This window comes from Colletotrichum chrysophilum, assembly GCF_026319265.1.
Source record: "Colletotrichum chrysophilum strain AFK26 chromosome Unknown scaffold_75, whole genome shotgun sequence".
Taxonomy (NCBI): Eukaryota; Fungi; Ascomycota; class Sordariomycetes; order Glomerellales; family Glomerellaceae; genus Colletotrichum; species Colletotrichum chrysophilum.
The window spans coordinates 56215-74446 of record NW_026517362.1 but is presented as its reverse complement, the minus strand read 5'-3'; the positions used below and the strand labels follow the sequence as shown (position 1 = coordinate 74446).

General features: G+C 56.3%; 6 protein-coding genes across 6 annotated transcripts; 4 read left to right on the top strand and 2 right to left on the bottom strand.

Annotated features, from left to right (window-relative positions):
- Positions 1-4680: 4680 nt before the first annotated feature.
- On the bottom strand, positions 4681-5239 carry COL26b_008506 (uncharacterized protein; the record flags this gene model as incomplete). Its single annotated transcript, XM_053181264.1, has 2 exons — positions 4681-4702; positions 4827-5239. 2 exons carry the CDS (start codon positions 5237-5239, stop codon positions 4681-4683), a joined length of 435 nt encoding a protein of 144 aa, XP_053034768.1.
- Positions 5240-5676: 437 nt separating this feature from the next.
- On the top strand, positions 5677-6526 carry GET1 (GET complex subunit get1; the record flags this gene model as incomplete). The annotated part of the gene is made up of 3 exons (XM_053181263.1): positions 5677-5763; positions 5860-6046; positions 6132-6526. The coding sequence occupies 3 exons, from the start codon at positions 5677-5679 to the stop codon at positions 6524-6526; spliced, it is 669 nt and encodes a 222-aa protein (XP_053034767.1).
- A 744-nt stretch (positions 6527-7270) lies between these two features.
- Positions 7271-10101, top strand: VPH1 (H(+)-transporting V0 sector ATPase subunit a; the record flags this gene model as incomplete). The annotated part of the gene is made up of 5 exons (XM_053181262.1): positions 7271-7399; positions 7463-7541; positions 7617-9644; positions 9698-9877; positions 9929-10101. The coding sequence occupies 5 exons, from the start codon at positions 7271-7273 to the stop codon at positions 10099-10101; spliced, it is 2589 nt and encodes an 862-aa protein (XP_053034766.1).
- A 393-nt stretch (positions 10102-10494) lies between these two features.
- Positions 10495-13423, bottom strand: YSH1 (endoribonuclease ysh1; the record flags this gene model as incomplete). Its single annotated transcript, XM_053181261.1, has 4 exons — positions 10495-10973; positions 11032-12839; positions 13123-13220; positions 13271-13423. The coding sequence occupies 4 exons, from the start codon at positions 13421-13423 to the stop codon at positions 10495-10497; spliced, it is 2538 nt and encodes an 845-aa protein (XP_053034765.1).
- Positions 13424-14081: 658 nt separating this feature from the next.
- Positions 14082-16047, top strand: COL26b_008502 (uncharacterized protein; the record flags this gene model as incomplete). The annotated part of the gene is made up of 2 exons (XM_053181260.1): positions 14082-15339; positions 15392-16047. 2 exons carry the CDS (start codon positions 14082-14084, stop codon positions 16045-16047), a joined length of 1914 nt encoding a protein of 637 aa, XP_053034764.1.
- A 617-nt stretch (positions 16048-16664) lies between these two features.
- DPH1 (Diphthamide biosynthesis protein 1) lies at positions 16665-18086 on the top strand (the record flags this gene model as incomplete). Its single annotated transcript, XM_053181259.1, has 2 exons — positions 16665-16863; positions 16924-18086. 2 exons carry the CDS (start codon positions 16665-16667, stop codon positions 18084-18086), a joined length of 1362 nt encoding a protein of 453 aa, XP_053034763.1.
- Positions 18087-18232: the final 146 nt, after the last annotated feature.

Sequence of the window (18232 nt, the reverse complement as noted above, 5' to 3'; positions counted from 1 at the left end):
CTTGGAAGCGAGACGGGCCGGGCTGTCCTGAGCAGTAATCGATACGAGTTGTGATGTCGACTGAAGTCAATCAGTCAATACCACTCAATTCGAAGTCGCCGGGTCGGTAAGAGGCAACTGAGCAAGACACGATCGATGGGACCAAGATACTGCAGCGAATGACGTCGGGAACTCGATATCTGGGCTTTGGGAGAATCGGCTTTCGACGGGCTTTGGTGCGGGTGCCAGACTCCGCGGCGGAGGACAGATTAAGGTATTAAGAATTAGTTGTCGCGCAAGTAAAGCGGAACGTTAATGGAATGAGTCTCGAAGAGTCAGGGGACTCTTTTAATTCGGGACTCGGACTCGGGGGAGGCGGCGGGTATACAAGCAGGAATGCGTAATGTTTGAGAGTGATGTTGGCGTATGGATGCGAAAATGCTGTACGCTGGCGGGTCGAACCAAGGGCAAGACAATGGAATTGATGGACGGGTGACGGCGAGCGCCACTAGCGAGGAGGGCCAGAGACACGATGCAAGACAATGAGACAAGCGTAGATGGCTGCGGACGATGCTGTACTCTCTGCAAGGGAAGCGAGTTGGGGTCGAACAGGCAGAGATAGATGGCGATGATCTCTGGTTTTCGGGTGTTCTAAATCTGTGCCAAACCACACAAGACAAGAAAACACACAAAAAAATGGGCGACCTTGAAATAAATCAAGATCAGACCGGACGGCTCGAGAAGAAAAAGAAGAAGGATGCCCGCCGAATGGTGGAGAGGATTGGCGAGGCAAGGCGAGGGGAGGTGGAGGGTTGAGAGGCAAGAGGAAGAGAGGCGAGGCGGGAGGGGATCGTGGGGAGTAGTTATGCAGATGCACCTGTGCGAATCGGAGGTGGAGGAGACGCCAGTGGGCAGGCCGCTGCCGTCAATACCACCGCTAGCAGGGGAAGGTAGCGACGTTGGTCGTGGTCTGGGAAGGTCCAGTGGTGATGGCGTCCCCAGTGACAGGGGGGAAAGAGGCAGGAGACGCCGCTCACTGGTCAGACATGGCTGGCAGTCTGGCTCGCTGCCACGGCTCCGAGGGCTGTCTGTCCGAAAGAGAAAGGGACCTGCTGAAAGAGATTGGACGTCTGTCGTGATTATTGGCCAGAGAGGCCAGGTGCTAGCCCGGTGGAAGTGGATAGCCTGCCCGTTTCTGCTTGCTTGCTAGCAGCAGATCTGCACACATGCATGCAATTGCGCAGGGGAACTGAGAGTCCGGTGCTTCTTCCATCTTACCTCACTCACACTAGAGTCTACCAAACCACGGAGTTAGTAGCTACCTATGCACGTAAGGTATGCTACGCAACAAGTCCCGTCTGACCAATTCTGCCCCTTCCTTCTGCAACTCGTCCTGCTGGTCCAGGTGGTTGATGATGATGAGTGGCTCTCCCAGCTGTCGCCTCTGTCTTACCACCGAAAAGCCATCCAGCCATGTCCCGGGTCGAGGCAGTCCCTGCCACCAATGACAGCCCTGGCATCTGCTGGGTCGCGTCCGTGGTGGGGGACGCCTGGTCCGTGGCTTCATGCACGTATCTCTTCCCAGGGAACAGACCACACACCACCAACCTACCTCACAGGTACGACAGACTTTGGACACTGCTGTCAACGGGTCAACCGGGAAGGACCTGACAGCGCTGACAGTCACTCTTCGCGGCTACCTTATTCACTGGCAGACAAGCTCGTTCAGCGCGTTTTGCTGCCGTTCAACGCCTGAACGTTTCATGCAAAACAGACGGACCCGTGATGGGATGAACTGACAACCCGCACTTGCCCCTCCCGTCCTGATTGGCGGGCTGTTTTACGCGTAGCTCCCCCTTGGCGAACATCAACTCCCTTCCTCTTTGGGACGCTGCCTTCAGGGGCACCCGCTCATCACCCATTCTTTCTACGGGCTCCCACGGACCGCAAGCTTTCGGCTGCCGTGCTTCCTTATCATCCCGCCAGTCAATTGCAACTCGACTGAACCCTTCGCATGCGGCTGCAATACGTCCCGGCCTTCTTCGAATATTCGAGCCCGGCAATCGTGTCTCATCGCCCTCAGCCTCGACTCCCGGCATACAGGTGGCCGTCTCCTCGCGATGCCGTTCACGTACTCTCAGCAAGCCACAACCTCGTGGCCCCAACCGATTAATTGCCTCTTCCCTCGCACTCTGACCGTTACCGTGGGCAAACGACGAGCGAGAGAAAGCCAATTCACTGCTAGCCGCAGCCACCGAAAAAGCCGCCTTGCCTGCTTTAGCGCTAGGAAAACAAGCTGCAAGGGAGCGCTGCTCTAAAGACTCTCCACTTCCAATGTCCCCTCCATACTGCTTCGGGCCATCGCCTCCAGCCCAAGCAACCACGCCTATCCTTCCCAAGCTTTCTTCTCCAGGTCGACCCTGGTAGCCAGACCGGACGACGGCTCATTTGAGACCTCCCCCATTGACTTCGACACTGCGCAACCTGTGCGCGTTTGTCTCACACTCGCAATCCCGCTGAGAGCCAGAAGCCTTGCCCGTGGGTTCGGAAACTTCAACAGCAAGCCGCAACTTACCTACCGTCGGTTCCATGTCTACAACTCTCGACTCCTCGAGTACCATCGCCGCTGCATGCAATCTCGAACCCTTTGTCAACATAGTCTCCTCCTCCGGGAACGTGCATCATTTCTCGGCGGACTCGGCCAAGGCCTATTGCTTTCCGCTCATAACCACGTCAACCAGACCAAACGATCCCACGGACGGCGGGCGCTGAGCCTGGCTCGTGCTTCCATGTCATTTGGATCTCCCTTCAATCCCTTGCCGCCTGATGGATACTCGGGAAATTCTCTCCTCGAGGTCGAGTCGTCCACTGCTCTGTGCTCACTGGCTACGATTTGGCACTGCTGCTCATCGCTCGAGCCATTCGCTACCTCCCACCGCTGCTCCTCCTCCATCTTCTCCCTGGTCGTCTAGACTCGCTATTTCGGCCGTTCGCTCGTCACCTCTCATCTTCCTCGACTCTCGACTTCCGCATCCACTCTCCATCCTCTAGGGCCCCCAGCTGATTCAGCCTGCATTGGCCCGACATTGAAGCGTTTGTGTCTGGGGTTTGGCAGAAGATCGACCAACTCAATCATACGCAAAAGAGGGGACATTGGTGGTAGAGGCTCGATTTGCTGTGAAAACCATCAGTCTTGTCGACCCTGCGCCGCTGGCCCCCAGGGTTCAATCTGCCTCGAGCCACCTGAGCCCTACTGCTAATTACACGATTCCCAGCCTTTTCCTCTTGCGCCAAAGATTTCCTCTGGTCAATCTTACAACTGACAGCTATCCCCGCCACTAAGCCGTTTGGTTCTCGTCACAAGGCCGCCCACAGCCTCGAGGCTGGCGAGGCCTTTCCAACGCCGTCGCAAATGCCTCATCCCCCAGCCGTTTGTTCGGCCGGCGTCTTCCTGACCCGAACATGGCGCTGCACAAACGACAGCCCAGCCGGCTCGTTGCAGGCCGATGCACTAACAAGCCAATGCTATCTGTCGCCTTGAATAACGGCCGAGGGCTTGCAAAGCCTTCATATGGGTATTTGCAGATGTCATGCCCATCGACTACATCATTTTGCTGCGTATAAAGTTGAGAATGACGGAGGCCTTGGGCGCCGTCCATCCGGGGTCCTTGCCCTCCGCTGGCGGTTCCACGACCACATCACACTGTCCGCAGATCCGATTCTTTTCGCGCGCTGCTGACTTCGACAGAGAAGCAGGGGCGTCCATTTGTGGACATGATGGACAGGGGCCCATCGCCAAAAAGTTTCAGCCTCTTATCACCGACGACCGACCATCCTGGGGGTGGCTTGCTGAGGAATGCATCAATTAAACCGAGGTATGCACGACGACCGCTGCGCCACGGTCGTGAGCAAGGCCAGTCTATCGACAATTTGAGCAGCAGATGTCATAATTCGCGAGCAAGAATGTGACTGCACGCGGCTTTCCCATCTGCGGTGCAGGGAATTCCTTGAAAATGTGAGCATTTCTGCCGTGTCTTTTTGCGCTTGAACGTCGCGAGGCTCGCTCGTATTCCGCCAACGCGATGGGACCAATTTCAGGGCTCAACCCAGAACGACATCAAGCAAATGAGGTTCAAGGGTCCTCAAAATAGCCTCCCAGTTCAAACGGCAACGCCGCAAGCGCCACCCACGCGATTCGAGGTTTTTAAGCTTCAATCTTATAGCTTTGTTCTAATGCGCTCGGAATAACTCCGTCGCCATGAGGGCCATACATATCGCACCACTTCCGGGCCGCTGACAAGACTCGAAATCCCGTAGAGTCTACAGGTGCAGCAGCAGAGAGCTTCTCCTGGACGTTGACAAACTTTTCTAGGCCAGCCTGCCCCATTGCTGTGTTGGATGCCGTGGTGCGCAGAAACCACCATACTGACTCGTTCTCCCACCGCAAAGACTCGGCCAGGTCAAGTGTCTCTTTGAACACCGATGAGAAGACTTGATTATCAAAGTTGCTCCGGCTCTCAACCAAGAGATGAGCAAGGAACGACCATCCGGAGATGTCTGTGTGGTGTCTAAAGGACCACCTTTTGACACTCTGAATGAGCGGGAAGATATCCTCACTGCTGAAAGCAGTTTCGAAAGTTTTCGTCAACCATCGTGCATGGCCCCAGGCGTAGTAATTTCGTGGGTGTCTTTCACCCGCTATCATGATGACTGCTTCGACATCCTGTTGGATGGCAACGGGCAGTCCCAGTTCACGGAAACGCTCAAGCAGCCATCGCCGATGACTCCATAGCGTCGGTGACTTTGTGTGCCGGTGAAGTCGGCTGGTGAGCAAGCTGTCAACAAACCATTTCTCCTGCATCAATGCCGATCTCACATCGCCTCCTGCAGACATCTCGCTCCAGAGAAGACGTTTCCTGGTGTTGGCAGCCGTCAGGTGCTCGGGATCCATGAGAAGCAAAGCGCCTGTCGCTAGCCGCAGCTTTCCAGCTCCCACAGTGCCATCGGCCAGATTATTCTGCAGAATCTGCCGCGCGACGACGAAGGCTTGGACCAGTCGAAGTTTGGGAACGGCGACGGCGTTATCGTCTCTTAGGAAGTTCTCTTCCGGGCTGATGGGGTGGCTGCGGCCTAGGATCTCGATTTCAAGAAGACGCTCGTCGTGCGGATTTTCAAAGAGGCCGGCGATTTCGTTGAAGATCTTTTGGTGATCGCCTTGTTTCAAGGCCGCGATGACATGTTTGTCCAGTGCTCTCGACATTGCATTGGCGTTGGCGGTGACTGGCCTGACTCACGGCATGTCTGGGATGACACGCAACAAAGCACATGCAACAGCAACTCTCGAATATCCGCAGTACCACAGATGCAAGTGAAAGCCTCGAAACTATGCAGTTGCTGATCTAGGCGTTGATGCCGTTGTTGTCTTGTTGCGAGGAATGCACCAGGTGAGGTAGGAAGGTGGTGGAGATGATTGGCTACCTCGATGGTTGGGCCAACCCGCTATGCTTTTAGCGGGGCAATGACATAGGACCACGTTTTCCTCCCGCTAAAGGGCTTCTCCGGAAAGTCGTCACACACCGTTTGCAATAATCGACCAGCCTCGCCCAACGCAAACTCCCCCAGCGCAGCATGTGCCGATAAGCAACCGACCGCTTGCGAGTTTCTGAATCTTTCAAGCGCCGCCGACCTTTCGACAAAATGCCTTCCCTGCTCGTCATCATCTTCGTGCTGGAGGTGGTCTCCCACTTGGTCAACTCCATTGGAGCTGCCACCATCAATAGCTTGGTGAGTATCTTTCCCCTCTCCCCCTTCGTGTCTCATTTTATGCTTTGACGGCCGCTCCGGTCGCGGAAAGATCGACCATGACTGACCGCTGGCCAGCTCTGGACGTTGCTCAACTACCTCCCCGTTTCGACGTCCAAGACGGCGAAGCAGCACCGACAGCTACAGGCAGAGTTCCTGAAAGTGCGAAAGGAGCTGAATGCGACTAGCAGCCAGGACGAGTTCGCCAAGTGGGCGAAGCTGCGCCGGACGCACGACAAGTTGTTGGACCAGCTCGAGAAGAGCAGTACGTGGCCCTCCCCCGCTTCCTCCGGATACAGATGCGTCTCCGACTTTGCAAAGTAGTCACTGACGCACGTATTTTGTCACAGAGCAATCCCAAGAAGGAGCGAAATCCAAGTTCGACACTTACCTCACCGGCTTCCGACTCCTCGTCACGAAGGTTCCCCAATATGGCTTGCCCTTCTGGTACTCCAAGGAGCCCATGTTCTGGCTGCCTTACGGATGGTTTCCGTACTACGCGGAGTGGCTCATGTCCTTCCCCAAGGCACCGATGGGCAGCGTGAGCATCGTGTCGTGGCAGTTGGCGTGCAACGGCATGGTCACCCTCCTCACGGAGCTGATCACGTCGATTTTGGGGCTCGTTCTGAAGGCCAAGCAGGGCCAGCAGCAGCAGGGCAAGGCAAAGGTCAAGGTACCCGCCGGAGCCACAAACGCGAAGTCAGAGTCTGCTGCCTCCGCGCAGCAGGAGAAGAAGGAGCTTTGATACCAAGCAAGGGTCACATACCCCGCCCGAATCGAGGAGAGATTTTAGAAAATAATGAATGGCTCTGCAAAAAGAAAAATTGCTTCTACAGTGATGGAATGTATCTCGTTTGATTTGACGCAAAGATCTTAATTGCAAGGCTAAGACTTTGTAACACGACGTAGACTACTCTTGGCAGAGTATATGGGGTTTGCTCTAGGCGTCATATTGACTTTGTTCGACCATTGAGGTGCCGACAAAGCTTCGAAAGCGCCATTACTGTGATAATCGGGATTAGTTCACGAAGCATGTGGTTAGAGAACAAGAGCTCTGTCAATCGCGATAAGCGCTGCGCTGGCAAGTCCTTCAGATACAACGTAGGACAGCGCGACATTACAGCGCAGAGAAATTGATTCTCTTCGACTTCCAGAATTAAGAACATCGATTGCGCCGAGGGGGCAGCAAGCAGCTGACAGTTCGCGATCACTGTTCGTGTTGTTGTTGAGGGAAGGGTTCTGAGAGAATTTGCAGTGGATAATCGCCAAAAATATTTCTTTGGAAAGTGCACCGCCACGACCCACCTTCAGTTCGCGCCACATCTCGTCTATCTCAGTTCGGAACAACCTCGCTCCGGTGTCCAGCTCAGCCCCATTCCCCTTGGAGGCAACGACATCAACTTGGCAGCTCCGTGTTTGGCCCTTGCTATCGTCAAGCTTGAACTCAACCACCCACTTACGGCTTCGGAGCTCCCGCCACACCATCAAGATGGCTCCGGCACAGGATACCATGTTTCGCTCGGCGAACATGAGTATGGTGCAGCTGTACATTTCCAACGAAATAGGTCGCGAGGTTGTCACTGCACTTGGAGAGCTTGGTCTCCTCCAGTTCCGCGATGTATGTCGTCAGCCCCCGAGCCTCATCCGCGTCATCGAAGCTAACCATCAAACCCCATCACAGCTCAATGGCGAAGTCAGCGCTTTCCAGCGCACTTTCACTCAAGAGATTCGAAGACTCGACAATGTCGAACGCCAGCTGCGTACGTCATCAATCCCCAGGCCGCGCCCGACCCGGAACGAACGCGATCGAGACCCCAGCTAACATATATCATCAGGATACTTCTATGCTCAGATGGAGAAGGCCGGAATTCCTCTCCGCAAGTTCGATGTCGATGCGGAGCGCCTCGCCAATCCCTCTACTTCGGAGATCGACGAGCTGGCTGAGCGCAGCCAGGGCTTGGAGCAGCGTGTCTACCAGCTCAATGACAGTTACGAGACCTTGAAGAAGCGCGAGGTCGAGCTCACCGAGTGGCGCTGGGTTCTCCGTGAGGCTGGCGGCTTCTTCGACAGAGCTCACGGCAACGTTGAGGAGATCCGCGCGTCCACCGATAACGATGACGCCCCCCTGCTGCAGGACGTTGAGCAGCACAACTCGGCCCCCGAGGTCGAGCGCTCCTTCTCCGGCATGAACATTGGCTTCGTTGCCGGTGTCATCAACCGCGACCGCGTCGCCTCCTTCGAGCGTATCCTCTGGAGAACCCTCCGTGGAAACTTGTACATGAACCAGTCCGAGATCCCTGAGCCGCTCGTCGACCCGACCAACAACGAGGAGATCAACAAGAACGTCTTTGTGATCTTCGCCCACGGCAAGGAGATTCTCGCCAAGATTCGCAAGATTTCCGAGTCCATGGGTGCCGAGGTCTACAACGTCGACGAGAACAGCGATCTCCGTCGCGACCAGATCCACGAGGTTAACGCTCGCCTTAACGATGTCCAGAACGTTCTTCGCAACACGCAGCAGACTCTTAACGCGGAGCTTCAGCAGATCAGCCAGGCACTGTCCGCCTGGATGGTCTTGGTCACCAAGGAGAAGGCGGTTTACAACACGCTCAATCTGTTCTCGTACGACCGTGCCCGTCGTACGCTGATTGCTGAGGGTTGGTGTCCGACCAACGACCTCTCACGAATTCGCTCGACCCTGCAAGACGTCACGAACCGTGCGGGCCTGTCGGTGCCCTCCATTATCAACGAGATTCGCACCAACAAGACCCCTCCTACGTACATCAAGACCAACAAGTTTACCGAGGCTTTCCAGACCATCGTTAACGCTTACGGTACTCCCACCTACCAGGAGGTCAACCCGGCCCTCCCGGTCATTGTCACCTTCCCCTTCCTCTTCGCCGTCATGTTCGGTGATTTCGGTCACGCTGTCATCATGACGCTTGCTGCGCTCGCCATGATCTACTGGGAGAAACCTCTCAAGAAGGTCAGCTTCGAGTTGTTTGCCATGATGTACTACGGCAGATACATCGCCCTGGTCATGGGTCTCTTCTCGCTCTTCACTGGTCTCATCTACAACGATATCTTCTCCAAGTCTATGACGCTGTTCGACAGCGCCTGGGAGTGGGACGCCGGTGACAACTACACTGAGACCAGAACGCTTGTTGGCAAGCTCAACGACAAGGGCTACCGCTACCCCTTCGGTCTTGACTGGAGATGGCACGGTACCGACAACGACCTCCTCTTCAGCAACAGTTACAAGATGAAAATGTCCATCGTCCTCGGTTGGGCGCACATGACCTACTCTCTTATCTTCTCCTACGTCAACGCTAAGCACTTCAACAAGAAGGTCGATATCTGGGGCAACTTCGTTCCCGGCATGATTTTCTTCCAGTCCATTTTCGGCTACCTGGTGCTTTGCATCATCTACAAGTGGACCGTCAATTGGTACGACCCCTCGGTCACGGAGGGTCCTCCTGGACTGTTGAACATGTTGATCTACATGTTCCTGTCGCCCGGTTCAACCCCCGAGAAGCTTTACAACGGCCAGGGCTTCGTCCAGGTCGTTCTTTTGCTGCTTGCTTTCATTCAAGTTCCTATTCTCCTGTTCCTGAAGCCTTTCTGGCTCCGCTGGGAGCACAACCACGCTCGCGCCAAGGGCTATAGGGGTATTGGCGAGAGCTCTCGTGTTAGTGCTCTGGATGGCGACGACGACGACGAGGCGCAGCCGCTTAACGGCCGCCCGAGCTTCGAATCAGACGGCGAAGGCGTTGGTATGATCACGCAGGACCTGCACGGCGATGGCGAGCACGAGGAGTTTGAGTTCAGTGAAGTGATGATCCACCAGGTTATTCACACGATTGGTAAGTCAATCGCATTTGCTGCTTGGAAAGAAAAATGCTAACGGCACATGTAGAATTCTGCTTGAACTGTGTTTCCCACACGGCTTCCTACCTCCGTCTCTGGGCTCTGTCGCTTGCCCACCAGCAGCTCAGTGTTGTGCTCTGGAACATGACTCTCAACAACGTCCTGCCCATGACTGGTGTCCTTGGTGTTATTGCCATTGTCATCGGTTTCTATCTGTGGTTCTTCCTTAGTGAGTGTTCGCCATCCGTTTCATCTTTTTCGCCTGCTAACAAGGTCCCAGCTATCGCCATTCTCGTCCTGATGGAGGGTACCAGTGCTATGTTGCACTCTCTCAGATTGGCATGGGTCGAGTCCTTCTCCAAGTTTGCTGAGTTCGCTGGTTGGCCTTTCGCACCGTTCTCATTCAACACCTTGTTAGAGGAGACGGAAGAGCTGAAGGAGTACCTGGGTTAATTAGAGCTCCGGGTGCTTGCTTGTAGGGTATTGCATCGCATTTGATTTTGCTCATTGTAAACTTATCCATTGTATCATAAGGAGCCCAATGCATTAGACATTCGGCACATAAGACTGCTGCCGCATCGTATTTGATTGATAAATCCGTCAAGCATAGCATTGATACGACTAATGTTGTGCAAGTCCAATTCGCTTAAGGTAATGGCCCCATCTTGTGTGATTTCAGTCTCATTGTATCATGGCTCAGTGCTGGACTATTCAGCATCTCTAGTGTTCAGGTGCCATCGTAAACTTGTGACTATATTATACAAAGCGCAAACGCCCTTTTGTTTTCAAACGTAAAGACAGCCAAATCAATTCCCGTGGAAACCACATTCTTATCACCTTATCCCCTTATCCCCAAAGAGGAGCCGTCACCTCAGCCGCGTGCTCGCAAACCCGTCTCACGCGATCGGCAAACGCCTTGTGACTGCACTCGACCTCCAGATCCTCGAGCCACACCACGGCCTCCATCTTGTCCACCTTGACCTTCACGCCGGGCACGGGAATGCCGATCTTGTGAAGGCGCTCAATCTCGGCCTTGCGCCGCGCCGCGAGCTTCTTCTCCTGCTCCGCCTCGCTGCCGTCGTCCTCGGACACGTCCATGGAGCCGTCGCTCTCGCCGTCGGCCGTGAGTTTCTTGGGTTGCGCGTCGGAGGAGGGGTCCTCGGCGGGCAGGCGGGGTTCGGCGACGGGGTTGACGTTGTCCGCGCCGAACTGGGCCTCGAGGAACATGAGGAAGCGCTCGAGGCGTTGTTCGGGGAGGACGTTTGCGTGGGGGTTCTTGGGGAGGGGAGGGGGCGCGTGGTCGTGGGTGTGAGAGCTTGCAGACCCTTTTAGGTAGTGTTAGTAATTGGTAGACAGAAGGCGAGAAAAGGGGGATAAACGTACGTTTTACCGCGGCGGGACTGCTTTCGATGGAAAAGAGGCACGACATTACGGCATCGGCGATGCCGTCGTTGAGCATGTTGCCCTCCCACTCCAGCTCGACCTCGCCGTCACTGCGATAGCGCACCGCTACGCAACCCATTACGAGGTATGCTGCTACCAGACGCGCGACCTCCTCGTCTGCTTCCTCCTGCTGCTCGCCGTCTTCCATCTTGGTGTCGTCTCCGTTGCCGTTGACGGATTCCTTGTGCGCGGGGTGTCCCTTGCGCATCTCGGGCAGCTCCTCCACACTTCCGAACACGCCTTCCAAGCCCCAGCGGACGAGGTCAATGCCAGCGGCCGTCAGACGGAGGCGCTGCTTGCAGGTGATGGTCGTCGTGTTCAGGCCTGCATACTCGCGCAGGTCCTCTGGGGCCATCAAGGACAGCTTGAAGTCGTTTTGCACGAGGACGCCCGTGACGAGCTGCTGCTGTTCCTGCGCGGGTGTGAGGGAGGTGGGTGGGGGGATGGTTGCGAGCTTGCCGACGACCTTGGCCGTCTTGTCCTGCTTGAAGGGGATGCGGAGCTCCTCGCAGTTCTTGGGGCTGAAAACCTTGACCTTTGTCGTCTTGCCCGCGTTCAGGGAGAGAAGCTTGGACTTGAGACGCATCATGTTGTGCTGCTCGCCGTGGACGAGGATGACGACGGGGGCGGCCACTTCTTCGATAAACTCGCGGTTCTCAGTGCCGTCGACGTGGGCGGCGAAGGAGTACTCGGCGACGCTGCACCGGCGAGGGAGGAAGACCTTCTCGCTCTCTCCTCCGGGGCCGCGTCGCGCGCCGGCGGTGGTTCGGCTCATGACGGCCTGGATTTGGTCGGGCTCCTGCATGATCTGCTTGGCCATGGTGCCCTCGACACTGTAACCGGTGATGATGACGCCGTTCTTCTCGTTGGGCGCCCACCGCTCGAGCAGCTCGCGACTGACGCCGTTCTGCAGCATACCCGGGGATGCGAGCATAACGCAGCCGCCGACGTCGTCAAAGCGATCGAGGTTCTTGAGGGAGCGGATGTACTTGAAGTCCCAGGGGCCGCCCTTGCCCGACCCGTCACCGGAAGCTTCGGCCTCGGCCATACGCTCGCGGAAGAGGCGCTTGATGTTGTCGTTCATTGCGCCGACGTAGGTTTGGTAGACCACCATACACTTCCTGGCGAGGTTTGAGGCGTAGTAGATCGGGAACTTTTGATACTCGCCATGCTTTCCCCAGTACTCGTCGAGGATGAGAAGGAGTTCCTGGGCGCGACCGAGGGCGAATACGGGCATCAGGACGCGGCCGCCACGGTTGAGGATGCCGGTGATTGACTTCATCAGGGCCTGTTCGCGCTCGAGACGGGGTACGTGGGAGGCGATACCGTATGTCGATTCGGTGATGAGGACGTCAATCTTGACGCCCTTGGGAACCTCGGCGGAGACCAGATGACGATCCTGCTCGCGGGAGTAGTCTCCCGTGAAGAAGATCTTGAGGCCGGCGATCTCGATGAGGAACATTGCTGCACCGAGGACATGGCCGGCTGGATAGGGGGTGATGCGGATGGAGGAAATTGTGTGGGTAGTGTGGTAGTCGATGGCTTCGATCTGCGGGAATGTGTTGAGATGGTCTGCCTCGGTGTAGACTGGTTGTGAGGTCGGGTTTGAGGACGTGTTGCCGACGCGAACACTGTCTTGGATGAGCCATTTGTAGATTGCCTTGGTGGGATGGGTCATGAAGACGCGGCCCCTGAAGTTCGTCTTGGAGAGGACATATGGTAAGGACGCCGCATGGTCGACGTGGAAACTATAGGGCCATTAGTGTTCTGAATAGGAGTGGATGGACACTACCAGCCCCTAGAGAGCTATCACGACGACGAGGATGGCAGAGCAAGGCAGGTGGGAAAGAAGTTTGTATTATTCTGTGTACAAGAGATGATGAAATAGCATAGAGACGTAGCAAGAGGCTCCATCAGGGGCACCATCGTCATCGACGACGCTGTCCCGAGCCTGGGCATGATCCCGTATAGTTCCAAGTCGTTTCACCGCCTTGCCCTGTGATCCAACAGCATATAGGAGGGGGCGCTTACTGGCTGATCAGGAGGACGTCGACCGTACTGAGGTCAAAGTCGTCGAAGAAGGGCAGCGCCGCGAGGCCATCGTAGGCAGGATGCTGACCTGCATCAAGCTGTGGCGCATGTGAGCAGTTGTCTGCAGAACGATTGGGATTGTGCGTACCATAACCGTCTTCCCCTTGTATTGAATGATGTGGCATGACCGACCGACTTCGTTTCCTCCTCCGAGGCACAGAAACATCAGCTCGTCGGAAGGATCTACTGGCTCGTCGGCAACGGTGGCCGCCATGGCCGATGCCTTGCGTTTCGCAGCCATACTAGTCAATGAAAGGCCGAGATAGCGGTCCGGCCGTCAATTCGGGGAAAGTCCACCAGTGTGTCTGGTGATTGTCACTAAACAGTTAGTTCATTCGCAATGGTTCAAGCAGTGTGCGCGATGAATCGTCGTTGACGTTTCCCCGCGACAGAGACACGGAGGCCAAGGTTGTGGAGCGCCAGAGGGAGAGAACGACGCGCATGCGGCAGCTGTCGCGTAAAAAGTTGGAGGCCAAGGTGCCTGACGTCTAGCGATAGGTCCTGCCTGGACGCCCGGACCGCAGCGCAAAACCGGGGGAGCAGGCTGAAGCATCACGTGACTTTAAATTCACGCGGTCCTCAGATCCTTTTGGCGACAGCTCCTTCCTCCTCATATCACCCACCCATCACGACTATTGTCACCCAACTACCACAACCACAGAACACCGCGTCAACGTCAAATTCGACCTCAAGCTGCAGCGAACATATCGACCGACCCGCGCGAAGTCGAATTTTGATTATCTCGCAAGTACAGCGAACCAGCAGATGGGCAGAGTCGCGTGAGGTATCGCTAGGCTTCTCGGCCTGCAGAGCTATCAGAATTACCGGAGCAGCGCCTCTGAACGACACTTCAACCTGACCAAATTTTTATCTCACTATCTCTTTTAATAACAGCAAAGATGGCGCAGCCGCAACCCCAGATGCCCCAGAGAGCGTTCTCGCCTCCCCAGCCCTCTCCTTCCCCCGCCGCGACGCAACCGGGCTTTGCGCTCCCTCCTAACAAACGACCGCGACTTTCTCCTGGCGCAACACCGCAACCCGAATCTCCATACTCTACTTCGCCTTACGCCGCGAGTCCCGGCGCTCCCGTTACTCCTTCCACAGCTGCGACATCCGCAGGCTCGCCGATTTACCCCAACGCCCAGCCACAGCAGCAGGCGCAACCGCAACAACAGTCCGTTGCGAATAATTACTCCACCCCATACGCAAACGGCAACAGCACTCCCACGTTGGCCCTTCCCGAACAGCGACCGACTCCTCAACCTCAAGTTACCACGCCTCAACCTCCAGCACCGCCAACACTACCATACACCAACGCGCAATTGACTCTCGGCGCTACACCAGGCACTCCCGCCATGCAGCAACCCTCCCCTACCCCCGGCGCTATGGGTCCGCCCTCGCGTCCTCCCGACCGACCTCAGAAGGAATACGATTACGATCCTACCGATTCGCTTGCTGGAACAGGCATCGACCTTCGCGCCGAGGAACAATACCTCTCTGACCTCTATGTCCCTGATGGACAGAGAACCGGCTATGCCCCATACCCTCCGGGTAATAAGGGAAGCTTCTACGGTGCTGGCCCCGCGAACCAGCCAGCTCAGCCGGCCGGAGTAACCACACAGAATGCGCTCGTCGCGCAGGAGGCGGAAAAGGCATGGCAAGAATCTGCGAAGCGCTTGGCTACTACTAGAACTATGGAGCTGAACAACGCATTCTTGCAAATCCCCATCATCTTCCGCAAGGCAGAGAAGTTCGCGAAGGAGCAGGGACTGTCGCTCAACTTGGAGATCAAGAACAACAACCAGCCTATGGGGCGGATGCGGTTGCCCGAGGAGTTTCCCAACCCATCTGTCACGGTCTCCACCAAGACCGGGCCCGATGCCACAATGGTAACCACGACTGGCACCTGGATACCTCAAGAGGCGTATCTGGTCGACCAGTTGGCTTTGTTGTCGCTCGCCACCAAGCAACGCCTTAGGACGCTCATGGAGGATAGCAACCGGATTGCCAAGAACCGTCAGAAGTCGTCACACGGCGAGGTCCCTGAGGAGTGGCAGACAGCAGCCGCACCCCTAAAGAGTGCCATGGAGACGCAGGAAGTCGACGCGACGCAACAGACGGGGACTGAAAACGGCTCCAGTCCTCGCCCTCAAAAGCGTCAGTTGTTGCGGGCTTCGCCATGTATATACCTTGCTAACTTTCTATCCAGGTTCTCTCGAGGATGCCCACTCAAGTCAACCTAACAAGGTTCAGAAGGTCGCTGCTACAAACACTATGAGTCACACTGTGAGAGAGGTCGGTAAGGCTGAGAGAGACTGGGAGGAGAGACGGCTGCGAAGACGCAATGCCAGAAAAGACGGCACTGCGGAGGCCGGATCAACGACATCACGCGCAGGCTCAGTCGCGCCTGGAACCCCTGGAGGCTCAGCACCAGACTCGGAGAAGCAAATTTCCAAGAAAGAGCAGAAGAAACTTGACGCGGTCAAGAAGGCTGAGGCCAGCAGTCACGCCAATCAGAACATTACGAGCAGCATGTTCGTCGGTATGCCCAAAACGGGATCCCTATTTGGAAAGAAGAAAGGCGGCAAGTCATACTCGTGGATGACGGGAGGTAGCGGTGCTACTACCCCCAGACTTGGCACGCCCGGAAAGGCGGGCGGTGCAGCTGCTTCGGGCCCTCCAGCCCCGGCGAACCACGCGCTCACGGTCGAGGGTAGAGCCCGACTTGGCAATTGGCGTGAAGACAAAGAGAAGGGGAAGAACATCCAGCTCAGAGACTGGGTGGCTGCCCTTGAGGGTGACGAAGTTGAGCAGAGGGCCATGCAGGCGGCATATGACAAGATGGACACGTCTGATCCAAAATAGCCATGTCCGTGAGCGCAACAATATTTTTGGGAATTCGTTAGAGGCGTTTGCCTCTGTGTTGTATTTTTATTTAATCCTTTAGCATGGCGTTACGCACACAGCATGGTTAGGGGGCGGTCGGCTGCATACTAGCTCTCGGACGAAAAAGGCGATGCCAACCAGCTGGAGGACAACAGGAACGCGGTCGACGCAGGGCTTTACACTACTTTAATATCTCAAAGGGAGATCATCAGACATAGCCGAATGCCAAGCGTTACCTGATCAACTAGTCTTGAGCATAATGAAGATACAATTTTGACCGAGCCTCACCGAACTTCAGTTGATGTGGAGTAGCTGGAGATTGAACCAATGAAAGTTACGCCATTTCTGACAACCTCAATACATGCATGAGAGCCAGTTACGTTATCTTATCGGCCGAATTGCCCCGCGCAAAATTCAGTTAGCAGAACATACAATCGCGGGGCATTTGCGAGTGGGCTCAGTCACTCTCTCACGATACAGTTGACGATACACGGAGTTGCGCAGCGAGGCACGTCTTAATTATCACTGAATTGGAAACCCTGCAAAATAACCGAGGCTTTGGGCGGAGAGACAACGAAGCAGAAAGTGTCGCAGTCATGGAGGAGGACCGGGCGCAAACCGACCTGGGCATCGCCGCAGACATTGAGGCGTCTCATCGCGAAGAAGCAGCCGCCGCCGCCGAGCCGGCGCTGAAGCAACCGAAGAAGCGCTTCGTAGGACGAAGGACGGCCGCCGAGGCTGCGGTGAAGAATGGCGGGGCCAACGGGTCCATCGAGGACAGCAAGTCCATCCAAGGTGCGAATCTTCACTTCCCCCTCTCTCAGCTCAGCTCACTCATCTCACATCTCTCTGCAGTCGCCAAACCAAGACGAGGTCCACGTCTTCTGAACCAGGTGCCCCCCGAAATCCTCAACGACCCCGCGCTCAAGTCCGCCATCTCCATCCTCCCCTCCAACTACAGCTTCGAGATCCCCAAGACGATCCACCGCATCCGGACGTCGGGCGCCAAGAAGGTCGCGCTCCAGATGCCCGAGGGCCTCCTCCTCTTCGCGACCACCATCTCCGACATCCTCACCGAGTTCTGCCCGGGCATCGAGACGCTCATCATGGGCGACGTCACGTACGGCGCCTGCTGCATCGACGACTACACCGCGCGCGCCCTCGGCTGCGACCTGCTCGTGCACTACGCCCACAGCTGCCTCATCCCCGTCGACGTGACCAAGATCAAGACGCTCTACGTCTTCGTCGACATCAGCATCGACACCTCGCACCTGCTCGCCTCCCTCGAGCGCAACTTCGCCTCCGGCAAGACCATCGCCGTCGTCGGCACCATCCAGTTCAACGCCACCATCCACGGCGTCCGCGGCACCCTCGAGAAGGCCGGCTTCCGCGTCCTCGTCCCGCAGATCGCGCCCCTCAGCAAGGGCGAGATCCTCGGCTGCACCTCCCCGCGCCTCGACTCCGACGACCCGGACAACAAGGTCGACCTCATCCTCTACCTCGGCGACGGCCGCTTCCACCTCGAGAGCATCATGATCCACAACCCGCAGATCCCCGCGTACCGCTACGACCCGTACTCGCGCAAGCTGACCCGCGAGACGTACGGCCACGACGAGATGCAGGACCTGCGCCGCACCGCGATCCGCACCGCCAAGACGGCCAGGAAGTGGGGCCTGATCCTCGGGTCGCTCGGCCGCCAGGGCAACCCGAACACGATGGCGCTGATCGAGAAGAGGCTCAAGGAGCGCGGGATCCCGTGGGTGAATTTGCTGCTCAGCGAGATCTTCCCCGGCAAGCTGGCTATGATGGCGGACGTCGAGTGCTGGGTGCAGGTGGCGTGTCCGCGGCTGAGTATCGACTGGGGTTATGCGTTCCCGAGGCCGTTACTGACGCCGTACGAGGCGCTGGTTGCGCTCGAGGTGCGGGATGACTGGGGCAAAGGGGTCTATCCCATGGACTACTACGGCAAGGAGGGTCTGGGGCGGGTGAAGCCTGCGCCATTGGAAGCCAAAAGCTGACAGGTTTTGTTGGGTTTATATGGACATCAAAAGTTATGAAATATATGGGAGCGCAAAATGATACCTTTTTTCTGGCATACACACACTAAATCTTTCAAGCGTATTACCACTGGACTTTTGATATTGAGAAGAAGAGGTAAAGTCAC